Raw genomic sequence first — 27,306 nt, forward strand, 5'->3', positions numbered from 1 at the left:
CTTCCAAAGCAGCCATTTTCTCCAGGTGAACTGATATCTGTCACCTGGTAATCTGTTGGGATCAGCAAGCAGGTTGTCCAAAGAGAAAAAGAACAATGGAAATTACATGGAATCAAAGACTACCTATGAGATCTCCAGCTGCCACCTGAAGGTTGGCAGCCCTGAAAGCCGGATCTTGAGGGGTAAGTTGAATTGTAAGGGGGGGAGGGTAAGTTGAATTGTAGGGGGGGGGCACTTCCACAAACATAAATCCTTCAATTTGTGAGAAATTTCCGGCGTGATCCAAGTCAGTTATTTTTGACCTGCTTGATTTTGAAAATTGTCTGGCAAAATATTTTGGCTTTGGAACACAGAAGAATTCAACCTGGTCTAACTGGAATGATAAACAGAGGGCCTCTGTAGCTCATTTGGGCACTTCTCTAAGGCTATGAGCCTCTTGTGGTGCAGAGTGGTAAGGCAGCAGACATGCAGTCTGAAAGCTTTGCCCATGAGGCTGGGAGTTCAATCCCAGCAGCCGGCTCAAGGTTGACTCAGCCTTCCATCCTTCCGAGGTCGGTAAAATGAGTACCCAGCTTGCTTGCTGAGGGGTAAACAGTAATGACTGGGGAAGGCACTGGCAAACCACCCCGTATTGAGTCTGCCATGAAAACGCTAGAGGGCGTCACCCCAAGGGTCAGACATGACTTGGTGCTTGCACAGGGGATACCTTTACCTTTACCTAAGGCTATATGTAGGTCTTTCTCTAGCCAATTTCTTTTAGCCTTCTTCCCCACGGTATTTACAGCAGTATCATGTAAACTTCCTTTTGTCTCTCAAAGTCTGGGGCAGGACAGAGTTAATTTGGCAATGCAAGAGTTGCTTTTCAGCACGGGGTACCGAGATGCTATTATTGTGCATTAAGATTAAGAAATAAATGAATTCCGTTTATCTGAACGGAACCAGGAAATAAAATAGAGCTTTATCTTCTCTTTGCATCTAAGCCGCGCTTCATTGTGTCTGGGTAGCATCTGGTGCTGGAGATTTCCTCTCTTTCTGCTGAATGACATGTAGCCCATGACAGAAAAATGTTAAATATTAAATAATAGTAATAGAAATAATGAAAAATGTAGTGGCTGATACAAATGGCTGGCACTAAAATGTATACCAGCTAACTCATTGGGGGTCTTGAACTTCCAATCAATTTAGCAAAATATTCTTGGCAAAATGATGTATTAAGAGATTATAAACATACTATAAACTAGGAGTAGTCAAACTGCGGCCCTCCAGATGTCCACGGACTACAATTCCCATGATCCCCTGCCAGTGAACACTGGCAGGGGCTCATGGGAATTGTAGTCCATGGACATCTGGAAGGCCGCAGTTTGACTACCCCTGCTATAAACTATTCCGTAAGGTGTTGGAAAAACAAGAATGGCTACAAGATTTATTATTGGAGGTTCTCTCAGTTGTCCTGGCTTACTGAAACAAATAATAATAATTCCGTCTCCAACTGTGCTATCCCAAAGCACTGTATTTTACCACTGTATTCAGTACGATTGAAATTTAAAATGTGTGCCTATGTTTGTTACAGATTGTCTGAGGAAGAAGTTTTTCTTGAGCTCTTATTCCAGTAGTTCTGAATAGTGTATTTTCCTTACTCTCTAGAAGTGGGGCCCATGAATTATTTCAGCTGAAGCATGTTTCTTGTAGAACTTTTAACTATTTATTAATTAGCATATTTACACTCAATGTTTCTTCCCAATGGGGACCCTAAGTGGTTAATATAATTGTTGTCTCCTCCACCAGTTTATCCTCAGAGTAATTCTGTGAGGTACCTTAGGCAGAGAGCGTCTAGGGCCAGCTGGTAAACTTCTGTGGCACAGGGTGGATTTGAACCTGGGTTTCCCTGAAAGTCATTTGACACCCTGACCAATACAACACACTTACTTTAGACGGGGCCAGATTAAAACCTTTAGAGGCCTGAAACAATGGAAATATTATGATGCCCCCATATGTAATTCGAAATGAAAACAATACTAAACTATAAAAATACATATTTATTTTTCAAAATGACGCAAAACTTGGTTGAATTCTGCAACTGAATTAGTTTTTTCCTCATAGGTTTTCTGATCTCAAGATTCCAAATAAGTTCAGCAACAAAGCATGTCCAGTTCCATATACAGTAGGGAAAATGACTTTAGGGTATCCTACAGGTGCCAGCCTCCAGGAGGGAACTTGACATCCATTGGAATTACCATTAATCTCTGGACTACAGAGGTCAGTTTCCCTAGAACAGGCTTTCTCAATCAGGGTTTTGTGAAACCCTGGATGGCCGTGAAATATTTAATTGTATACACAGCTATCCTTCCCAACCACGTTCTGCACAATTGCGTGTCTTCTGGGGTTTCTCGAAGCCTGAAGAATGTTTCAGGGGTTTCTCAGTGGTAAAAAAGGGTGCCCTGTCCCCTACTGGTGTCCAGGAAGGACCTGGCAGACGTAGTATGTCCATACATTGTTGCTCTCTGAGGAGTATTCTGTGAATAAGTTGGTAATCACTAGTGTTACAAATATACCTAGTGTGAACTGTCCTTTTGGAAATTCAAATTGCCTTCTATTCACTACTGTGTCAGGGAGATGAGTAATTTCCTACTTTATTAAACTTTGTGAGCATATAACTGGAACTGCTGTAGTTCTCCACAGAGATTCCTGTTTAACTCAACAGGGTATGAGTCAAAGTAGCTTTTTGGAACCTTTTGATTCTGTTCATTAGAGAAGCCCATACTATTTAAAAAAGAAAATCTGCTTGATACATCTTTGTATACACCTCTCCTCTTCATATGAGCTTCAAGTGAATTAGGTATAGCTAGGGTTGCCAACTGGGGCCTGCTAACTAGGGCCTCCCGGCCTGCTGACTGCCTGCTAAGGAGCTCTTTCCCGGGCCTGCTAACGAGCTGGCCATCCCCTGCCCGCCCCACTTGATACGGCTGCGAGCTGTGGCCCAAAGCCACCTTAAGCTGCCTGGCTGGGGTTCAGGGGAGGGGGCCCTTTAAAGGCCCGTTCTTGCCCCAGAGGGACGGTCTGATTTAATTGAGGCTATACCATTCTGCTATTTAATGATAGCTTTCAGTTCAGGGAAATCTAGAGAAAAACGATGTCTCAAAATACTTATTAAATACCGTTTTCCTTTTTCTTTATATACTTAAAAAAATTAAAAGATAAGATTTTTTTCAAAAAAGTTGTGCTGAGCATTTTTGCTTTATGGGTGATCTTTTCCCTGGAAGTCTTTTACTGATAGTGCCTGTTCTTGGACCACCAGCTGAGCACTAGATGTGAGTCCATAAGATTTGATGACCTGCTTACCCAGCATTTTGGACATTCTTATTCATTCTTTCCCATCTTGTGATATACTGACTGCTGGATTGTTGGGTCATTTTTGGGTGTTCCAGAGGACAATGACCTGAGATTCTGTGCATCATGCAGAAAAGGTCCCAAACTGACTAATTCAGCACAGGAAGGAACAACAGTAGTATCTGCTTAGTAAGAATTAAATGCAATAGACAGGCAAGGAAATGGAACAATTGCAGACGGATATAGCTTGTAAAGCCAAGACTAGACAGCGGTCAAGAGAACAGCCCTAGGAGCATATATAGTCAGACTAGGCCCGGAGGAACTAATTGTTAGACTTGACCAAGGAGCTGAGTTTCTACCTCTCAGAGAAAACCACCTGATGTTGTTCACATGTGTACGAAAATTAAACTAGCAGGAGGAAGAAACCCAGTTGGGGTGGTTCCAGAGACAGCCAACAGGCCGCCGTTATTCCGAGAGACAACATGAAACCGACTGAGTGTTCCGTGTTAAATTGCTTAATATGTGGAACATGACTCGGTGTGGAAGATACTCTTTCATGATCTTTCCCCTGAAACGATTTTATGAAACACTCGTTGCAGAATAGGACCTCGGGTAGGAGGTACAGTTCTATGAAGGCATCAGACACCCTTGGGGGGGGGGCAAGCGTTTGTACTCCCTTCCTCCACGCCAGGGGTAGTCAAACTGCGGCCCTCCAGATGTCCATGGACTACAAGTCCCAGAAGCCCCTGCCAGCAAATGCTGGTTTAAGCCCAGGGGTAGTCAAACTGTGGCCCTCCAGATGTCCATGGACTACAATTCCCAGAAGCCCCTGCCAGCAAATGCTGGCAGGGGCTTCTGGGAATTGTAGTCCATGGACATCTGAAGGGCCGCAGTTTGACTACCCCTGCTTCACGCAGTGACCAAACGCAGAGTCAGACCAGGAGTTGTTGTACCTATTGGAGTGGATCAGCTTTCTGTCCTGATCCCCCAGTTACCTGCAAGGCCAGCTGCCATTCCGATATTTATTTTAATTGTAACATTCAGCATCAACATTCAGAGGAAGGGGGGAACTCGAGGGTATTTCGTTTTGTTTTCTAACCTTGCGTCAGTACGTGAAAAATGTGCGTTAGGAATCCAGGCGTCTCTGCCAGATGCCTACGGATTTATGAAGCGCTTGGAAACATACAGGATGTGATTTCCCGAGAACCGTTTCTTTTTGTACGGCAACAATGTTTGTTAGTTCTGGGAAAATGACAAAACACCCAGGTCTTAATGCTGACTTCTAATAGAGTGGCAGACGTGCGTTACAGCGCCTGACGGAGGCGGCTTGATCCCCCCCCCCCCCCAAATCTAAACAGTATCAAAATAGAGTGTGGGGGGGGGAACAAAAGAAAGAATGCTTTTTTAAGGTCCTGATGGAAGAAATTGGCAAGCTGTTCTTTTTGGAACAAATGTTTCATATGAAGTTTCTGTGTCTCTGTGTGTGACTGTTTTTAAAAAAACAAAAACTCCTATCAAGGAGGCTGTCAGTATCAAAACAATGGCTTTGTTTCTGTAAACCGGTAGTTTTCAGAATTTCAGCTGTCAGGGAACCTTTTTCACATCAACTGGCATGCCAAGGGATCCCTGTATGTCTGCCGCAGAACTTTGTGCATGGCATAGAATCATAGAGTTGGAAAAGACCTCTTGGGTCATCTAGTCCAACCCCCTGCACTATGCAGGACATTCACATCCCTATCACTCATCCACTGTAACCTGCCGCCCCCTTGAGCCTTCACAGAATCAGCCTCTCTGTCAGATGGCTATCCAGCCTCTGTTTAAAACTTTCCAAAGATGGAGAACCCACCACTTCCCAAGGAAGCCTGTTCCACTGAGAAACCGCCTGACTATCAGGAACTTCTAGATGTTTAGATGTAATTTCTTTTGAATTAATTTCATCCCATTGGCTCTGGTCTGTCCCTCCGGGGCAAGAGAGAATAACTCTGCTCCATCCTCTATATCAGGGTTAGTCAACCTGTGGTCTTCCAGATGTTCATGGACTACAATTCCCATGAGCCCCTGCCAGCATTTACTGGCAGGGGCTCATAGGAATTGTAGTCCATGAACATCTGGAGGACCACAAGTTGACTAACCCTGCTCTATATGGCAGCCTTTTAAATACTTGAAGATGGTTATCAGATCCCCTCTCAGTCGTCTCCTCTCCAGGCTAAACAGACCAATCAGCGTATGATGCTGATTCCCATCACTTTTAAGTGGAACCTAGTTTTCTGTTGTTTACCACTAAGATATATATTTCAAATCCCACCCTTCCTCCAAGCTCAAGACCATTGCACATGAATTATCCTCCCTTCCCCCCTTCTGACAACACGTGCATGCTATCGGTCAGGATGAGCAAGACTGACTCTCCAAGGTCATCCAGGGGGCTTCACAGATTTGAAGGGGGGGGGGTTGAACCCATGTCTCCCTATTTGTAGTCTGGCACTCTATCTACTACACCATGCTGTAGTCGTAACCTGCTAGTTTTCTGTGTTTCCCTGTGCAAACCGAGAGCACACCCTCAAACCCACCTAACATTTCCCTTTACCAGCAGAAGAAGTCTGCGACCAATCTCCCAGAGAAACCCCCGATCATCTTTGAGGGGGCGCCAGGTAATTCAGGAGCATAGCAAGAGAACCGTTCCTCAGAAAATGTCGTCAAGGCCTCCTGCTGACTTCACACTATTGGGACACTGTGCCCATTTCAGCATGGAAAGGGTGTTTGCTTTAAAAAGGAGCTTTATTGCATGATACCATGGACTACAAGGTACTCTTCCTCTCCTATCAAGACTGCCAGTCAGGTTTATATCTATACATTATAGCTCCACATTTGAGGATTTGCCCTTGTTCCTGATAAGTGCATGCAGAAGCACTCACGCCCGTATCTTTTCAGTGGAACAGCATACACTTCGGCTCAACACTTTGCACTTACACATACACAATGTAAGCACAACTTTTTCATGTTCAGTGCTGCTTTTTGTGGACTTTTGAGCGTAGATTACCCATGATCTTGCTACTGAAGCCATCCCCTGCCCCCCCCTATCACAACCTCTTTTCTCCTTCTCCCAACTGCATTTGCTTTCTTTCTCCTCATCCCATCTGCGCTCCAGAGCGTGACTTTCTCCTGCTTTTTTAAGCTCCATCATTGCCTTCTGTGCTTAAAGAAAGAGTTGTGCAGAGCAAGGGATGGCTGCAAGGAAGCCCCAGGGAGGGTTCCTTGGTCGCTTCCCCCAAGCAGAAATAGGTAATTGACCCACTGTCTCCAGCCTTGTTATGTGTAGGGAAAGATACAAAGTACTGGCTTACAGTGGCCTGAAAAATCAGTCTGTTTAGCTCTGGAAGTGAAGGAATGATCAGGGCTAGCCCCGTTGCTGACTGACTCCCACTTGGGAAATTCCTGGAGAACTGGGGAATGACCGGGTAAGGGCAGAAGTTGAGGGGGCTGGGGGAACCTCTGTGGCGATGGGATACTTTTGCATCCATACTCTGAAGCTCCTGTTTCCTCCAAGGGAACTGGTCTCTGTAGTCCAGAGATGATCTTTAATTATGGAAGAATTATAGGTTCCACCTGGTAGGGCTACCAGTTTTGGGCTGGGAAACAACTAGAGATTTGGGGCTTGGAGACTGAGCAGGGTGGCATTTGGACACAGGTGGGACTTCAGTGGGGTAGTCCATCCGCCAAAGCAGCCATTTCATCCAGGCGAACTGATTTCTGTCACCTGGAGACCTCCAGCCACCAACTGGAGGCTGGTAAACCTACCAAGACTGATAGTCCTAGTTACCAGAGTTCTTTAAAGGAGAAAGACTGAGCCTGGGTCCTTACAAACTTTGAGTATTGCCACATGCAAACGTTGAGCATTGCTGTTTTTCTGAGGCTTCTCCAGTGTCATGCATGGCAGAGCTGAACACTAAAGGCTATCAAAACCAAAACAAACCTTTTGGAAAGAGTGTACATTTCTTTTCCCCACCCTTTAGCTTGACGTAAGATCAAGTAATGTTCCAATAATAGCAATAAGTTCAAGCAGTATGGAAGTTGCTTTTCACTAGGATGCTATGTTTGGACACGAATTTTAAACATTCGAATGCACTTAAAGAAGGGAGCAAGCGGTAAGCAGGCATCTTGCTCTTACCCTTTGCTATGAATTGTGAATGGATTTTGTTTTGGTGCCTTTTAATTCCTTTTCCTTGAAACTAACAGGTCCATGCTCCTCAACACATCTTGATTTCTACACCTCTGATTGTGCATGGTGCTTATTTTGTATCCAAATATATAACTGGTGCAGGGAAGGGCTACCTGTGACCTTAAAAGCATTACAGTGTGAAAAGCCTTGGTTTCCCACCTCTCTTCCAACGAAATGTCTAATGCAGGTGCTCATGGGAATTGTAGTCCATAGACATCTGGAGCGCCACAGTTTGGCCACCCCTGGTCCAATGCAAGACCATAGCCAAGTTTGAGCAGCTTCCTCAGTGTTGACCGAAGAGAGTCAGCATATTTGACTGGAATGGGGAACTTTCTGATTCCTCAGGCCCATTAGCCTTTGTCTACCTCACATTGCTTGTATATACATCGTCCTGAGTGCCAAATCATGTGTTATGAACTGTCATCTCAGATTCAAATGCAGTACGTGCAAAATTATTGTATCCGCACGCGTCTTTCCCCTCTAGTTTTTGCCAACTCTGTAGGATTAGGTTTTTTTCTTAGTTGGTATTTTCATTATATCCTAGTTATTCTCTTGTGGAACAGATTGGGGAGGGAGGCCTTCTATCAGCAGTGGCTGAGAATTGGCAGATGGGAATGTATTGAGAGTCCTTATGGATTCATAATGAGGCAAGAATGCTCGTTTCATGCCCTGGGCTACCATGACGTTTAGAATCCATGATTGGTTTGGGGCGGGAGGAGGATACAAAGAGTTACTTTAGGCACAAGTAAGACCCAAGAGGCCCTAACCAAATCACTCAGGCTAGTCAGATCTCAGAAGCTAAGCAGGGTCAGTTGTGGTTAATATTTGGATGGGAGACTGCTGAGGAAGTCCAGAGTCACTACAGAGAGGCAGGCAATGACAAAACCATCTCTGGACTTTTTTTTTCCTGTGCAGCAGTGGCTTGTGCAGTGGCTTGCTGGAATGCCTGGGAATGGGGAGGGAGATGGACTCCTCTTACTTGTGGGACTCTACAGGTAATGAAGGAGGCCGTGGATGGCATAGAAAGACAACAATTCTATCACAGAAAATAATCAGCTTAGCCTCCTCTTCATGCATGTATATTTTCTGCGTGCAACTTTTTAATAAGTAGGAATTTTCATGGATGTGAACCTTGACATATAGGGCCATGGAGTGCAGTCCAGAAACCATGCTTCTGCTTGTGAAAGCAGTGACAAATACAGGACAAATGTTAAGATGTTCCCCCAATCCACACTTAGACTGCATGAAGCCGTAGATCAGCGGAAGAGCATTTGCTCTACAGCATCCCTTTTCAACCTTTTGATTACGGGGCAGCCCTGAAATAATTTTCCAGACTTCAAGGAGCCCTGGAAGTGATGTCAGCTGGCCACGCCATGCCCCCAGAAGTGACATCACTATTAGCCTTCCTTTTGTTCCATCCTCTGTCCTTTAATACTATTATGGTGGTGCAGCTTCATGTAGGCTGGAAAGAGGAGTAGGAGCTGAGAAGACAGGCCATACCCCCCAATATCATGCTCTCATAGACCCCTTTCAGCACTTCTGCAGACCCCTAGGGTCCACGGACCCCTGGTTGGGAACCCTTGCTCTACAGACTGAAGATACCAGATTCAATCCCTAGCATCTGCAGTTCAAAGGATCAGGTAGCAGGTAAAGTGAAAGGCTTCTGCCTGAGACACTGAAGAGCCACTGCTGGTCAGCGTAGACAAGTATGACCTTATTAGACCAGTGGCCTGACCCAGCATAAGGCAGCTTCATGAGTTCACAGAACTGCTGTACAATTTGTTGCACATGAGATTATGTTGCAATAGATCAGGTTTCCTCGGGACATATCTACAGAGGCAGAAGTGTGCTGCTAACAACATAGAAGGCGGAAGACTGAAAGCTATGTACTGAGCATGTACTCCTGAACCCTTGTGCAAAATATCTTCTTCTAACAGGCTGGTAGACATATTCATCTCCCGTTGTTTAAAAAAAACAACAATAGATCTCAAACACAAAGCACAGGCCCACATTTGCGGAAAGGTCACCTGCTTCATATACAAAGGGAGCATGCGGCGCTCTGCAGAGATTAGACTGGCTCTTCACAATGGCTGAGTTAATTGTTGTCTTGTTGGAAAGATGGTGATGTGTAAGGAAGGGCTGAAGAACTAGAAGACAGAAAGAGAGGCCACTTCCGAATGGAAAGAGGGTGGAAGTTGCCTTCTATCAGATAGAACTGGAGGGGGTTCTTGTTAATCGAGGAGAGAGGGTGTGTCCAGGTTTACCAGGTCCCCTCTGGCCACCAGTGGGGGATGGGGGTTATGGTTGTTAGATCCAGGATGGGAAACTCCTGACATTTCAAAGATGGAGCCTGGCGAGGACAGAGACCGTAGTGTGGTATAATGACATAGTATCCCCCCTCCAAATCAGCCATTTTCTCCAGGGCAACTAATCTCTGGAGATGAGCTGTAATTCTAGGGGGGTCTTCAGGTCCTGCTTGGAGTCTGGCCCCCCTAGCAGTGCAGAAATCACTTCATAAACTTTACAGTGATGAATTTCTCTAATGGTGGCATAAGGGCAGGCTTCATTGCATTCACATGGCGATGTTTTTGTAACTTTCTCTACAGTTAGAAGAAGCCACATGTTTCCAGGAAGTGACCCCCCCCCATGTCTCATTTTCAGTAACAGTGTTAATGTTCAGGAAGGGATGTGTTAAAAAACAAACAAATAATGACCAGAAAATGTGCTGTTAGGAGAATGAAATAGATGGCATAGCACAAGAGCCTATAATTTAATTCTAATAACTGGATATATAGAGATTTTTATTCAGTTTTTAAAAGACTGTTTCACAGATTGTTCAGCAGCAATTTTTATATAGTTAGGCTGTTGTTGTTTTTTTTTTTAAATCCTGCAGTTTGAGGGTATGACTCTTCCTTGTAAAGGCACAGCCAGGGTTGCTGGGAGACCTCCCACTAACAAATCCCACATCCTTCCACTGTTCCGTCAGCTGGCAGGAAAAAAATTAATTTAAATGCCGTCATTGCTGATTTATAGGGATAGGGATGGGCACCAGCTACATTTTTGCAGTTTGGTTCATGGTTCAGCTGGTTCGCAAAGTGAACTGTTTCGTAGTGATTCGGGAGCCATTTGAAGATTAAATCCCAGCTTTCTGCTCCCCCTCACAAAGTGGTGGGGAGCAGAAAGCAGGGGTGAAATGGTTTGAGCTATTTAAACCCCTGCTTTCTGCTCCTCACAAACTGCCATAGACGGCATGAAAAGTCATGAACCATGAACCAGCCCAGATTTGTGATAAACTTCAGTTTGCAAGCTGGTCTGTGCTAATTATTTATTTTATTAAAACATCTCTATCAAGCCTTTCCTGTAGGCTGAAAGAGGATTACAATAATAGCCAAAAAATTCCCAGCTAAGATAAAATAGCATCCCCGAAATTCCCCCTCATGCCCTTCCTTAACTATGAACTATTCAGACCCCCCTACAATGCCTTGGCAGGCCTTGCATCACCTCCTGAAGGTCTACAAGGAGGGGGCCCATTTCACCTCTTCTGGAAGTCCATTCAGCTTTGGGCTGATTCTGCATTGAGCAGGGGGTTGGACTAGATGGCCTGTATGGCCCCTTCCAACTCTATGATTCTATGATTCCACAAAGATGGAGCCACGATAGGAAAGGCCCAGGTTCTGGTAGTTGCCAACAGATACCTATTTTGGTATAGCCAACAGATGACTGTCAGACTATTGTTGTTAGCACACAGGGATTTATGGAAAGAGATGTACTTCAGATATGTGGTCCTAGGTTGTGAAGGGCTTTAAAAGTCATAATCAACACCTTGAATTGATTGCAGTCTGGCAACCGCATTCTGGGCTACTTGTAGCTTCTAGATCATCTTCAAGGGCAGCCCCACGCAGAGTGCTTTGTAGTAATCCAACTATAAGGTTACAGAAGCATGGATCAGCTTGGTCAAATCAGATGAATCTAGGTATCAAGAAAGTTGATGAATTAGATGCAGCTGACAGAAAGTCATCATGCCATAGTGCTTTTTAAAGGGCAAGACAGGGTCTAGAAGCCCCCCCGCCCCGATGAAGAAGAAGAAGAAGAAGAGTTGGTTCTTATATGCCGCTTTTCCCTACCCGAAGGAGGCTCAAAGCGGCTTACAGTCGCCTTCCCATTCCTCTCCCCACAACAGACACCCTGTGGGGTGGGTGAGGCTGAGAGAGCGCTAATATCACTGCCCGGTCAGATCAATTTTATCAGAGCCATGGCGAGCCCAAGGCCACCCAGCTGGCTGCATGTGGGGGAGTGCAGAATCGAACCCAGCATGCCAGATTAGAAGTCCGCACTCCTAACCACTACACCAAACTGGCTCTCGATCCCAGCTCCCAGCTCCCAGCTCCCAGCTCCCAGCTCCCAGCTCCCAGCTCCCAGCTTTTGACCTGCTCTGAAAAAACTAAGATTGGATTGATGATATAATGTCACTTCAGGGGAAAACCCTGAAGTGATGCAACACCACTCTAGGAATCACTGGGGAATCTATGGTAGCAAAGGCCTTAAATAAGAAGCGTATGGATGTCTCCTGAGTAAAATGGCATGTCGCCTTGCTTTTGGTCCTTCAGTCTAACATTTCCTTGAGAAGGCCAGACCCCTGAAACCGTGGGTCAGGCCCTCAAGGCTGTTGCAAGGATAACTGGAAGAGAGGGAGAGTACTGTCTATGAGTAATGTTGTTTTTCTGGCTGAAGATCGTCACCCAGGGAACTTCAGAGCATTGATATCATGCTGGGTCTCCCTGTTGTAGCCTGATAGGAGACGCCAGCTTCTTTCCTCACCACATACACCGCCCTGAGCTCCTTGAAGGAAGGGTGTGATGAAAATGTAATTAATGATAATCTAGTTTGTAACAGGCCTCACCTGTTCTTTCTCTGAAGGATAATCTCTGTATTAGTATAGCTAGCATTTTCTTTATCATCCCAACCTTTCCAGAAGCATGGCTTCTACTTCCAAAGGCCAGCTCCTTGATTCCAATAAAAAGAGGGGAGGAGCTTGCCAGCAGGGTGACAGACCTGTTCAGCCCAGCCTGTGGCCTGTAAGAGTTTCCAGTGCGTACATTTTAAAAAGTGTTAAATGTCATGCAATGACCTTACTATAAACAAAGTGTGTATAAAAATGCTAGGGATCCTGACTGGCTCAGCCTCAACAACAGAATTATATAACTCCATGCCTACACCTTGTCTAAGTTTGGCAGTGAGCAAATATGCGTGAGGTACAAACAGCAACATATAGATTTGTTTTGATTTCTTATCTGCACCCTCCTGAGGGCTTTTTAAAGGATAACCTGATAAAACCAACCAACTGGTTAAAAAAATGAAATGTCATTTGGCTGCGTGGAACTAAGATTATGCCATATAGGCTTTAAAGGCCAGCTGAAATAAGACCTTTGCAGAATATGCTCAGGTTTCAGCTTTGATTACTCCTCATAGAGGGTTGCCAACCTCAAGATGGAGTTCTCCAGCAATTTCAGTAGATCTCCAAACTTCAGAGATCAATTCTACTGAAGAAGTTGGCAGCTTTGGAGGGTAAACCATATAGCTTCCTTCTGCTCCCCAGAGTCTACCAGGCTGTGTCCCCAGATCCCAACCCGGAGCTGGTAACCCCACCAAGGAGGTTAACATACGTAATTGCAGTTCAACTAGCTACATCTCTTTCTTTGTCCATGCCAAGAGATTTGGAAGGTATAACTGGACATACTCGTTGGATCTGAAGTCATTGACCAACGCAAGGGAGGCTTTCTCAGAGGCCCAAGCCATCATTTAAACCACAAAGATTAAGGGCTGCCATTTCAAATGGATTTAGGTGGGTAGATAGGTTGGTCAGAAGCAGCAGAACAAATTTGGAGTTCAACAGCACCTTTAAGACCAACAAAGTTTTATTCAGTATCATCTTTTGTGTGCATGTATGCTTCTTCAGAGCCTCTTGTGGTGCAGAGTGGTAAGGCAGTGACATGCTGTCTGAAGCTGTCTGCCCATGAGACTGGGAGTTCAATCCCAGCAGCTGGCTCAAGGTTGACTCAGCCTTCCATCCTTCCGAGGTCGGTAAAATGAGTACCCAGCTTGCTGGGGGGTAAAATGGTAATGACTGGGGAAGGCACTGGCAAACCACCCCGTATTGAGTCTGCCATGAAAATGCTAGAGGGCATCACTCCAAGGGTCAGACATGACCCAGTGCGTGCAAGGGGATACCTTTACCTTTACCTTTATGCTTCTTCAGATGGCCAGTGGAGTTTCAAATTGCGTGAGGCCGTTTTTTACAAATGAAATCTGTGAGAGTAAAGAGTTATGGACTTTGTTTGACTTCCCCTTCCTGTGTTTATGTCTCTTACCTGCTGAGAGGTCCAGATACTGGTCTTGCCCCAAGCCTATGATTCTTGGGGCAACCCAAGACCCAGACAGCCGAGCCATGTAAATGGATTTTGTGGCAACAACGTGCAAAAGCCCAGGGCATGAAAGCAACCGTGACAAAATGTAGTAGCTCATTGTGTCTGAGCGTCTTGAAACCTCTGCTGGCCCAGCTCTCGTGGAAAATAGAACTTTACTTCCCTCTGGATGTATTCCCAGTGGGCCCTAGTGGGCATCAGCTGGCGCAGTTTGTATGCCTCCGTCCCATGTACTAATTAATTCTCCAAACACCCTTGTGTGACGAGGAGTTATTATAAGAACTCATTCCTTTTTTGAAGCTGGAAAACATGCTCGTAAATAGCAAGCGCTTTTGTGAAGCCCATTACAAAATCCATGCAAAAGCAAGGCCTCCATTTTGGACTCAGTGGTCAGAGCTGACCAGTGTTCAGGGATAGTCAACCTGTGGAGTGGTTCCTGTTGGCAGCAGAGGAGACGACCCACATAAATGGGTTTAAACTACATGTAGAATGGTACCAGCTAGATAATTAGGGGGGGGGGAACCTTTCACAGTCAGAGTAGTTCAGCAGTGGAATGGACTGCCTAAGGAGGTGGTGAGCTCCTCCTCACTAGCAGTCTTCAAGCAGCGGCTGGACAGATACTTATCCTGGATGGTTTAGGCTGATCCGGCATTGAGCTGGGGGTGGGGGTGGGACCAGATGGCCTGCATGGCCTCTTCCAGCTCTATGATTGCATTCTAACAGGGATCCCCAGCTTTTCTTGAACCTGTGAGCACTTTTGGAATTCTGTAACAGTGTGGTGGGAAGTCACAAAATATCTCTCTCTGGACGTGTAACCAACCACATGGTGTCATGGAGTGAGGTTATATATGACCCAAATAGCATAATAGAATCATGGAGTTGGAAGATGACCCTGGAGTCCCATCTGTCTCTGTGATTGTATGATTATCTGCTAATTTCAGAGGAGAGGATTTGGTCAGGAAGTTTATTTTGCTTTGTTTGGTGGCTATGAAAAAAGGGAAATGGACCAGGAAAGCAGTAGAAATGAAACACAGTGACAGAACTATTAAAAAAATAGATGGGTGAGGCATGGTTTATAGCAAGAACTGAGAAAAGAGCAACTTTTATTTGATACCCAAAATGATTGTGTCAGAAGCAGTGCCGTAATATTAACCATATTAGAACAGATTTTTAAAAAATTGGCCTGTATTTTGTTTGCAGATGTATGTATTGAGAAAAGAGAGTGAGAGAAAAAAAAAACCCAAATGTTCCATATGGTCCTCTCTGCCTGCTTAATTTTCAGAAGTGTAGGAAATACTTTCCTCCCCCAAAAGTTCCTGGTTTCCCCGGGGGATACTTGAAGGCATTATTTCTACAGATCATCAGCATGTGGAACCAGTTAGCCATTGTCCACGATATTTTTTTTCAGAAGGGACAGCCTCCTTCTCCCAGGTATCTATGAGTAACTGGGAAAAATTCCATGGCCTGGTTATTTTAGAGCACGCACTTGTTCTCCTGGTACACATTAGCCCCAGTTTATAAATCACCAGTCTGTGCTCTGGATGAAGAGGAAATACAGCCATGACTTGCAGGTGTCTTGCATAGCTGCCAGCAGCTTTTCCTTATTCTCTCCACCTTACTGGGTGCTGATTATAAAGCCCTTTCTTTGCTCTTCTGGACCTTGTATACACGCATAGATGTATGAAGCCTGCAAGTGGAAATGAGTTCCTTTTGTGACATCAAGTTGCAGCCACTTTATGGCCACCCCACAGGGTTTCAAGGCAGGAGTCACTCCATGATGGTTTGCCATTGTCTGCCTCTGTGTGGCGACCCTGGTATTCCGGGGTGGTCTCCCATTAAAAAGAGAAATACTGACCAGGGTCGACCCTGCTTAGCTTCCGAGAACTGATGAGATTGGGCTAGCCTCGGCTATCCAGGTCAAGAAATAAGTGCATACTTAATGGATGTTAGAGATGGACATGGGAGAAGTACAGAAGAAGAGATGGGTTTTTGTTACCTGCTTTTTATTACTCAAAGGAGCCTCCAAGTGATTTACAGTTGCCTACCTTTCTTCTCCTCACAACAGGCACCCTATGAGATAGGTGAGACTGAGAGAGCTCTGAGAGAACTATGACTGGCCCAAGGTCACCCAGCTGGCTGCATGTGGAGGAGCAGGGAATGAAATCTGGCTCACCAGATTAGAAGAAGAAGTGTTAGTTCTTGTATGCCACTTTTCTCTACCCAAAGGAGTCCCAAAGCAGCTTACAATTGCCTTCCCTTTCCTCTCTCCACAACAGGCACTCTGTTAGGTAGGTGAGACTGAGAGAGCTCTGAGAGAACTATGACTGGCCCAAGGTCATCCAGCTGGCTGCATGTGGAGGAGCGGGGAATCAAATCTGGTTTCCCAGATTTGGGGCTGCTGCTCTTAACTGCTAGACCAAACTGGTACCCCTCCCCCAAAAAACAGCTTCTTGGGGGGTGGGGGGTGATGTGTGATTGCTTCCCCAGGATCCAACGGGGAGTGGGGGTGGGGAGATGGCAGCAATACTTTAATGCCTAGGACATCAGAAGAGCAGGCAATTTTCTAAGCACATTTGACATATTTGCAAATCCTGGATTTTGTTTTCCCCTCCTAATCTCTGGTGTAAACTATGTCATTCATATGTAGGCAGAGTGGAGAAAACATACAATTAAGAGTAGCACATAGTGATGGGCACTCAGATAGACTCGAGAGCGCAAAGATAAATTTGAAAAGCAACGCTTGCCATCTGTTATCTGTTACATTCAGTACCTGTAGATTCAGACCCTAAAGGTGAATGACCTGAATAATTGTTGTGATGTCATCGATCCAGCAATATAATTGCAGCACTTAAGCGTAGGCTAATGACGGAATGCTCACATCAAAAACGGTAAACATGGATTCAGTCCAGGGGATCAGTGTGCACAACACTCACCGCAAATATCTTGAAGTCTGGGCAGTGTGAGCGTACCTCACAAAATACCACACCTCACATTCTGAGAATCCAAATAAAGTAAAGCCGTAAGCAGCACCCGACACAAAAGACAGTCAGGAAAGGTAACGATAGGTGGTGTAACTCCTGCTCTTGCTCTAGTGGTGCATCTTATTTTAATTAGGACTTATGGCCAGCAAATTGAGGCCTGTGTGCTAGGTTCTTTGCATGGTTTTTTACAAGGCGGCCAGTGGTGCAAAAACCAGTGGCATACATACCTCCCGGAACACCCATGTAGCTGATGGATGCTCAGTTATGAATGACAGAATCGTGGATGTCTCTGATCCCTTTTATTTTGTTTTGAATGTTTTAATGCTGGCTTTGCACCCAAGTTAAAGGTCCCCAAGATAGCAAATGATCAAAATCATGAAAACAAGCATAAAAGAAACATATTAATAAAACCAGTGAGAAGCAATGGTTATTTATTTTATGTATTTGTTGCCTGCTCTTTGTCTTTGGTCTCAGGGCGGGGGTACATCATAATAAAACCACGTGGAATAATAAATATATGAATGCAAACAATGAATAATTAAAAATCTAAGAAATTTAAAACAATTTAATCTGTAATTGTCGATTAAGAGCCTCTTGTGGCGCAGAGTGGTAAGGCAGCAGACATGCAGTCTGAAGCTCTGCCCATGAGGCTGGGAGTTCGATCCCAGCAGCCGGCTCAAGGTTGACTCAGTCTTCCATCCTTCCGAGGTCGGTAAAATGAGTACCCAGCTTGCTGCTAGGGGGTAAACGGTAATGACTGGGGAAGGCGCTGGCAAACCACCCGTATTGAGTCTGCCATGAAAACGCTAGAGGGTGTCACCCCAAGGGTCAGACATGACCCGGTGCTTGCACCAGGGATACCTTTACCTTTTAATTGTCGATTCTGGGTCTCAGTGGGAGAGAAGGGGCAGAGGTGTCTTACCAGCTCTGGATGATGTACAGTTGGGGCTTTGACAGGAGGCCAGCTGAGCTCCGCAATGTTATAGGCCTCGACCATAGGCCTGGGGGAAAGCTCTGTTTTACAAGCTCTGCAGGGAATAGTTTGAGGTCCTGCAGAGCTCTTATCTCCTTTGAGAGAGCATTCCACTAGGCCGGAGCCAGGGCTGAAAGGTCCCAGCTCTGACTGAGGCCAGCCTGATCTCCTTGGGGCTAGGGACCCTGAGCAAATTTTTTATTTTTTATTAATTTTTTAGACCGACCTCCCCTGCGGCTCAGGGCAGTTTGCAATGATAATTCACAGTACACTTCAGAGACTAGATTATAATGAACTTATGAACTCATAACATCTCTTAACACTGCAACATTATAAGTTCAACAGTATAACTGGGAATTGCACAAGAGTAGTGCAACTTTTAAGAGCCTCTTGTGGCGCAGAGTGGTAAGGCAGCAACATGCTGTCTGAAGCTGTCTGCCCATGAGGTTGGGAGTTCAACCCCAGCAGCCGGCTCAAGGTTGACTCAGCCTTCCATCCTTCCGAGGTCGGTAAAATGAGTACCCAGCTTGCTGCTGGGGGGTAAACGGTAATGACTGGGGAAGGCACTGGCAAACCACCCCGTGTTGAGTCTGCCATGAATACGCTAGAGGGCGTCACCCCAAGGGTCAGACATGACTCAGTGCTTGCACAGGGGATACCTTTACCTTTTAGTGCAACTTTTGAGTGCATTGCTGGATCCGGAGTGCTGTTCTTTGATTGGGCACAGTTGGTGGTGGGAGGCACTTCGGGGACTCTAGTTGTTGTTTGTATTGGCCTCGACCAAAAAACCTTTTGGAAGAGCTCTATTTTGCAGGCTGTGTGTAACTGTTTTAGTTGTAGTAGAGCCCTGATCTCTTCTGGGAGCCCATTCCACCAAGTGGGGGCCAGGACAGAGAAAGTCCTGGCTCTGGTTGAGGCTGGAGGAGCCTCCCTGGGACCAGGGATCACCAGCTGGTTTGACTTTGTGGAACGTAACGTCGTCCCTCCAAGGTGTTCCCATGAGAACGCTGGCTGCTGCTTTCTGAATCAGTTGTAGCTTCCGGGTCAGGCCCGCAAAAAGCGAGTTGCAGAAATCCAGCCTAGAGGCAACCCATCGTATGGATCCCTGTGGCTAGGTGTTCGGGGGACGGACCCTGAATCCAGATAGATTTTAAAAAACAACACCTGGGTACTTAGCAATCTAGCAAGCCAAAAGCATTCCAGTTGCCCAGATTGTTCAGCAGCGACCATTGTCCGTGTGTCAACAGTTCCTTCTTTATTATCCATTACGGGAGGAATTGCCTTCGTGGAGGTGGTTAGAAATGCACATCAGAAAAGTTAGTCCTAGAAAATAAAGGATCGATGACTCTATTCAGTGGGAAGCGGGAAGGGGGAAAATCATCTTTGACCGTAGCCAGCTATGATGTTTACGTCCTGGATGCCAACTTGAGTGATATTGCTGCAGCTCTCTGAGCTCACCATGTGTCTCATGCTAAAATCAGTTGCTGCAACATCATCACCCGGTGGAAAGTCAGGAGAAAAGCAGAAGGAGGGAGGGAAGGAGAGACCTGGAATCTGAGTCACGGGAACTTTGGAGGGCTCCCCCCCCCCTTTAAATACGTACTGGAAGCCTCAAACATGAGAGGAAATCACATTAAAGCTTAACCGGGAATGTCCACCCTGCACAATCTGTGCTGGAGTGACAGACATTTCATGTCGCTGGTTAGAAGGATGTTTTATTTTCCCTTGTCTAATAAGGAGTTTCTGTGAAAGTGGGTTTCCCTGGAGGATTTGCATTGCAGGATTCTGGGGTGAACCGGTGTACTCGGTGTTTTGGTGACATTCACACCGGTAACCCGGAATATTTTTCCAGATCACTTACTCCGAAGGGGTTTCCTGGATGTCAGTGATTACGCATTAACCCAAAGGTGTGTATTTTGCTTGTGGCGTCTCTTTCCCCCTCTGTTAGCAGCTTAGAAACTGAGGAGGCCAGAGAAATATTCAAGGCATTCTAGAAATGGCATGTGTTCTGTGTGTGTGCGTGTTTGTGTGCATGCGGGTCGCGAGCCCATCTAGTGTGGAGCCTACTTCAACTCCTTCAGGTATGCGTTGCTGAGTGTGTGGTGTTTTTGCTGCCGGGGCCTTTTATCTAGCCTTGATTTTGTTTTCTTTCAAAAGTTGGGAGCAAGTCAAGGTTATGTTTGCTCTTAAAATTCCAGAGAGCCTGCCTGCCCAGCATATTGTCCTCTCTCCCTGGGGAGGGGGAGGATTTTATTTATTTATATGCTGGGATAATTGTTTTAAATTATTTAATTTACAGGAATCTAACATGAATGGTTACATTCTGATCTATCTTTAATGAAAGGCTTTCTTTAATCAGAGCCTCTTGTGGCGCAGAGTGGTAAGGCAGCAGAAATGTTGTCTGAAAGCTCTGCCCATGAGGTTGGGAGTTCAATCCCAGCAGCCGGCTCAAGGTTGACTCAGCCTTCCATCCTTCCAAGGTCGATAAAATGAGTACCCAGCTTGCTGGGGGATAAACGGTAATGACTGGGGAAGGCACTGGCAAACCACCCCGTATTGAGTCTGCCATGAAAACACTAGAGGGCGTCACCCCAAGGGTCAGACATGACTCGGTGTTTGCACAGGGGATACCTTTACCCTTACCTTAACATGAATGGTTACATTCTGATCTATCTTTAATGAAAGGCTATTCTCCCTCCTTGCCTCGTCTGTGCCCTTTGCTCCTTCATGCCGGGCTTAATAGTGGAGCCTGTAAAACCTCCCACCGCCAACTCCATCCAGTATTTAGAAGGTACCTCCAGGGTTGCCAGACTCCAGATGGAGCCTGGATATCTCCTGAAATTACAGCTGATTGCCAGACTACAGAGATTAGTTCCCTGGACAAAATTGCTGCTTTGCAAGGTGGACTCTCTAGAGCAGGGGTAGTCAACCTGTGGTCCTCCAGATGTCCATGGACTACAATTCCCATGAGCCCCTGCCAGCGTTGACTACCCCTGCTCTAGAGGGATGCCAACTTCTAGGTGAGACCTGGGTATCGCCTGGAATTACAGCTCATTTCCAGAACACATAGATATCAGCTCTGCTACAGAAAAGGGATACTTTGGAGGGTGGATTATATGGCATTGCACCCTACTAAAGTTCCTGTCCTCTCCATACTCCACCCCCAAATCTCCAGGAGTTTTCCAACCTAGATCTGGCAACCCAACCCCCCTCCCCAATTATCTACTGGTTGGCTGGGTGGGACTTGGCAACCCTCTCTAGCATTATATCCTACTTATGCCCCTCCCCTTCCTTCCCCAATCCCCAGCATGCCTAGGCTTCACCTCCAAACTTCAGGAGTTTCCTAACCCTAGATGAAGGTCTCGAAGGAGTTCCCAAAGTTGTCCACAGAATGAGCCAGAGAGAGCTTGTGAGAGAAGGTCTTTTATACTCTGCTTTTCACTACCAGAAGGAGTCCCAAAGTGGCTTCCAATAGTCTTCCCTTCCTCTCCCCACAACAGACACCCTGTGAGGGAGGTAAGGCTGGGAGAGCTCTGACAGAAACTGCTCTGTGAGAATAGATCTATCAGGACTGTGAATAGGCCAAGGACACCCAGCTGGCTGCATGTGGATGAATAGGGAATCAAACCTGGCTCTCCAGATTAGAAGCCGCCGTTCTTAACCACTACACCACGCTGGCACGGGTTGGCATGGCGGCAACTGCTTCCCCTCCGAGTTCTGAGGCTATTGTTGACTCAAGAGATGGGCCATGGCAACCCTCCCTCACATGCTGTTTAAAGCCCTTGAGTGGATTCAGCGGTGGATTGGGCACGAGACCTGATCCAAGTGAATCCCAGGGAGAAAATACAGTATGTGCTCCCACTGGAGATTAGTTTTTCCCCCCACAGGTAAGCCATCAAAAGAGGGGTTGTAATATATTTATTTATATATTGGGCCAAGGGACCAAGCCCTATGAAGATAGGTTGAGGGACTTGGGAATGTTCAGCCTGGAGAAAAGGAGGTTGAGAGGGGACATGATAGCCCTCTTTAAGTATTTGAAAGGTTGTCACTTGGAGGAGGGCAGGATGCTGTTTCTGCTGGCTGCAGAGGAAAGGACACACAGTAATGGGTTTAAACGTCAAGTACAACAATATAGGCTAGATATCAAGAAAAAGTTTTTCACAGTCAGAGTAGTTCAGCAGTGGAGTAGGCTGCCTAAGGAGGTGGTGAGCTCCCCCTCACTGGCAGTCTTCAAGCAAAGGTTGGATACACACTTTTCTTGGATGCTTTAGGATGCTTAGGGCTAATCCTGCGTTGAGCAGGGGGTTGGACTAGATGGCCTGTATGGCCCCTTCCAACTCTATGATTCTATGATATTTGCATGAAAGTTGGAATTATATCAAATAATAATGTTGGCGAATAATTTTTTTTTAACAGGGTCATTTCACTTTCAGAGTTGTCTTCCTTTCAAGTAAATATGGGTAACACAAATCACAGATGGCTTTCTATGGATATCCTGTCTTGTCATCTCTGGTGGCTTAAAACCTATTCCTCATCATAGAGTGTTGGCTGTCCACACTGTCCCTTCCATCCTCTCTATGAGGGCCTCACTCTGACTCTTTGGGAACACAGAATTTATGAACTAGAACTGTCCTTGCGGCTTGCTTGCGTCACTTGAGAACTTCATGAGACTGACGTGAATGGAGTGGATCATGGCTTGCCAGATTGCCTAGGCTGGGGAGGAAAGGCAAAGCAGCTTAGTATACTCACAAAATCATTTTCAAATAGGAGAAGAACCCTTGTATGTATGCCATGGGAGTGGCCAAACTGCGGCTCTCCAGATGTTCCTGGACTGCAATTCCCAGGAGCTCCTGCCAATTGGCCACAAACTTCTGGAGAGCCACTGTTCGGCCACTGCTTCCTGTGTGTTGCAGACTACTGTGATGTGCTGTCTGGGATGTGCTCTTAGATGATGTGGGGATGGTCTGACTTTGGATTCTGATGGACTTTGCCGTGCTCTAAAACAGGGGTAGTCAACCTGTGGCCCTCCAGATGTTCATGGACTACAATTCCCACGAGCCCCTGCCAGCAAATGCTGGCAGGGGCTCCTGGGAATTGTATTCCATGAACATCTGGAGGACCACAGGTTGACTACCCCTGCTCTAAAATATACCCACAGGGGAAGTATGGTGATCGCTGGGCTGTGTTTCAGGAAATCTGGCCTGTCATTACTCTTCATGAAACTAGGCTTGACTCTCCTATGTTTTTAGTATTTAATATTTACTTTTTGTCAACAATTTCTTTTCTCCACTTTTTGCTGCAGGTCTTGAATTTTCTTCTGAATTCCAATATTGGTTTGTTGTGTGTCAAAATTTTGCCATCGGCCCATATTCCATTGTTTTAGTTGGCCAATTTATAATGTCTAGTTATGATTCTTTTTTCCTTCTCGATGAATATAGAATCCTAGCAGCTACCATATATTCAGCAAGCTCATTATACATTTTAATATTATTTGGTATCATATTTAATAATATACTTTGGGATCCAGCACAGATTTAAGCTTCAATATCATTTGCATCTCATCCTGAATCATAATCCAATATTTCCTTGCATTCTGGCAAGTCCACCGCATGTGATAGAATGATGATATTTTGATATTTCCAACATTTGCCATTATAACTCTAGTGATTGTTGTAGTATCTTGTGCGGCAGTATATCATCTAAAAAGCATTTTATACCAGTTTTCTTTTTACATCTGACATTCAGTCAATTTCATTTTGGTGTCATTTTTATGCACTGTCGATAGGGATGCTAGTTCCCAGGCAGAACCTGGGGGTCCTCTGGTTTTACAGCTTATTTTCTGGCAACAGAGATCAGTTCCCCTGGAGAAAATGACTGCTTTGGAGGGTGGACTCCATAGCACTATACAGCATGGTAGAGCAGTTAAAAGCGGTAGACTCTAATTTGGAGTGCTAAGTTTGATTCCCCACTCCTCCACATGCAGCCAGCTGGGTGACCTTGGGCCAGTCACAGTTATCTTAGGACTGTTCTTCCAGAGCAGTTCTGTGGGAGCTCTCTCAGCCCCTCCTATCTCACAGGGTGTCTGTTGTGGGGAGAGGAAGGGAAAGGTGTTTGTAAACTGCTTTAAGACGCCTTTGGGGAATGAATGAATGAATGAATGAATGAATGAATGAATGAATGAATGAATGATAAAAGCAGGGCATAAACACCTGCTCTTCTTCTTTCTCCATTGTGGTCCTTTCCTGCCCCAAATCCCACCCACTCCTGGCTGCACCCCCAACCCAGAGCTGGCAGCCTTAACCATCAATATGGGTTTTATATGTACAGTGTACATCAATTCATAACTTACAGTGCTTATTTGTGAGAGCCAGTGTGGCATGGTAGATAGTGTGTCAAAGTAGGCTAGGGAGACTCGAGTTCTAAACCCCGCTTGCTATATCGCTCACTGAGTAACCTTAGGCAGTCATTCTCTCTCGGCCTCACCTGCCCAACAGGGGGAGAGCCATGTACACTGCCCTGGGTACCCTCAGAAGAGTCGTTGTGGCCTAAAAACGTACCCAGTAGATAAAGAGTTGGAAAATGCATAGGGATAAAATCTGGAGTGAGGAAATGGTCCGTCAATAATGCTCCGTGGGTTGGCTTTGCACAAGTGTGAAAAGAAATCAGAATGGGGGTTTTCACAGGAAGCATCAGAAATTAAAAATCCTAAATTATTCCTCTCATAAGCGTCTGAGTTCAAAGCACAGTTTGAAAACCTCAGTTGCAAAAAAAATGTTATTATCTTTGTTTGATATTTAAATTAAAAGGGGGGGGGGTTAGCAGTACACTTTGCCATTTCAGGTTTTGCAGTAAACAGGGCCAGATTTTGCTGGGCCGAATGACTGGCATAGCATTCCATTCCATTCGGCGTCCTTATTCTATCACTGACAGTCGGGGCCTGCAGAGGAAGCAGGAGGGGTAATGAGAGCCTGGACAGGAGTCATTTGCAAAACTGAAGAGCACGGCAAGATTACATGCAGTCATTTCAGGTTTTGTGTGAAGACTGCCACATGGAGGGCTGGCCGAAAGGACTTCAGTCCCGACCTGTAGCATCAACGGCTATTTTGGTCTCTGGTTGACTACCTTACTTTGCTAATGCACTTTAATTTGGATTTGTGACACCACCAGCTAATCCCATCCAGGAATGCTCCTGGCCAGAAAATGGGAACTGCCCATGATGACTGAGGCTAGGATTTGAAGCTGAGCTACTGGCGGCGAAATGCTAGCGCAGTCTCACACCTACTTCTCCTATAGCTGCGAGGCATTTCTACAGGGCTACAAATCTGCCTGACAGATCTATGTTGGGTGCACCGTCAATGACTTGAGTGCTTGCATCGTATTTCAGATCAAACATGCATCCCTGCCTGTTCTATAGAGTGTTGCAAGGACCATGTTGGTAGGGCAAGCATGGCCTGGAATTTAGCAGGAGAGGAGATTGCGATTTGAAAATTAGGAAAGAGGTGGGCTAGAAAGTTTTCTCCCGGTCAGAATTTGGAATCCGAAGGAGATGATGGCAGGAAGTATTCCTTCTCACAGATGGTAATTACCTTCTTGGAATTCATTAACCTGGGAAATGATGCTGGCCATCAGCACAGGTGGCTTTTAAAAGGATCCATCCTGTGTCTTATCAGTAGCAGATCCCGGTCCACAACTATGTCCTGTTTCTTTTTCCATGCTCATGACTAGCCATTACTTTGGGGGCACATGTCCAGCAGTGCAATCTAGAACACAGCTAGCCCCTACTAAGCCCACTTATTTTAACAGACTGAAAAGGGTGTACTTCTGTTTAGGACTGCATGGCAGGTATCTCTGTAGGGTTGCCAGCTCCGGGTTGGGAAATTCCTGGAGATCTGGGGGGTGGAGCCTGGGAGGGCAGGGTTTGGCGAGAGGAGAAACCCCAGCAGGGTCTAATAACAAAGCAGCCATTTTCATTTGGAGACCAGCAATATTTCCAAAAAAATCTCCAGGCTGCACCTGGAGAATGGTAACCTTAGCAATGCTGTCCCCTTGTGCTAAGGAAGTGGTGTGTTCCCCTACAGTGGCAGTCTTCAAGCAGCGGCTGGACAGCTATGTATCCTGGATGCTTTAGGCTGATCCTGCAATGAGCAGGAGGTTGGACTAGATGGCCTGTATGGCCCCTTCCAACTCTATGATTTCATAGTCTATGAAATAAATAAAGGATATGAAGGTTGGAACCCTGGATTGGATCCAAAGTTGACCTTCTGTGCATGGGAGGGAGTCTTTTGCTCACCAAAAGCTTTCTTGTGTGAGTGGAAAACCATTTTTAGATTCATCCCATCCCCTTTAGCACAGTTCTAGAGAGGCACAGGTGTTTAGCTCTCAGTGCCCAGTTGTGGGACGGCCTCGTGGAAGTGGGCAGAGAGGACACCTGTGTGCCTGATTCAGCTTTAGCTATTTGAAACAGCAAATACCAGGGCACAGATGTCCTAAATAGATTCAGTACAGGGAGTGGCAGATACTTAAATGGCAAACAGAAGTACTGTTTGATTTTGTACTCTGTGACAACATAACCTTTGAATAATTTGCCATGGCAATTTCCAGTTTCCCGTAGTTTGTCAAAGACTGCAGGTGGGCAATGTCTGACTCACGGGTCGCGTGTGCAACCCATTGGCATTTGGTAGAATCCCAGCCCTCCTCCTCCTTTAAATAAAGGGCATGCTCCTGTCTCAAGCAGTGGTTTATTTTTAAAGGATGTAGCAGAACATCATGGGGGGGGGGGTCTGACTCAGGAGCCCTCTCTCCTTGCAATCCAGCCCCTTTCAAACGTTATTTCAGTAGTACTTATGTATTGTCAGGAATACAGAGTTCCTTTATTGGCATAATAATAACAGATAAAACAGTAGAAGATGATAAAATAATATATGCAATCCTTCAATAATGTATGAAGGAGTAGATGCCAGATTACATGGTGGCCATATTGTGATGTGCGGTTTGGGGTACACAGAAATGTGTTATTTAGCCAATATGGGTTTCAGATATCAATGATTTAACCTTAGTATTGTGGATAATCCACAGGGTCGCATTCCCCATTGCAGGTCATTCAGTAGGGCAACCCAGGCAGTTTCAGTCCATGACCAGGCCTGAAACCAGACTGGAAAGGATCCAAAAAGACTGCTTTATTCAGGAAACCCTGAAGTTGTCGAGCCACAACTTGTTCATCCATGTTGCTCAAGAAGGGTTCTTTTGAAAGTGGGCCGTCGTTGTTTTGCCATCAGGTAGTAGGTCACAAACTTGCATGAATCCACATCCTTAGACTGAATGTGACACAATAGACCATCTGTATGGTATCTGTGAGAAACATGACTTTTTAGATTAGGGGTTCCCAAA

At 45.6% G+C, this 27,306-nt stretch overlaps 1 protein-coding gene across 3 annotated transcripts in view; it reads left to right on the forward strand.

Annotated features, from left to right (window-relative positions):
• The window catches only part of HIPK2 (homeodomain interacting protein kinase 2), a 185,887-nt gene that overhangs the window by 38,694 nt on the left and 119,887 nt on the right, over positions 1-27,306 (forward strand). The window contains exon 1 of one of the 3 annotated variants that reach the window (XM_077339792.1): positions 21,707-21,806. The exons of 1 other annotated variant lie outside the window; for it this stretch is intronic. In XM_077339792.1, coding sequence (XP_077195907.1) covers positions 21,770-21,806 — 37 coding nt within the window. In that variant the 5' untranslated portion in view covers positions 21,707-21,769. Of the gene's footprint in view, positions 1-21,706; positions 21,807-27,306 lie in introns of those variants that run through there. One more of the 3 variants, XM_077339790.1, reaches the window with a different exon arrangement.

Source organism: Paroedura picta, chromosome 5, assembly GCF_049243985.1.
Source record: "Paroedura picta isolate Pp20150507F chromosome 5, Ppicta_v3.0, whole genome shotgun sequence".
Lineage (NCBI taxonomy): Eukaryota > Metazoa > Chordata > Lepidosauria > Squamata > Gekkonidae > Paroedura > Paroedura picta.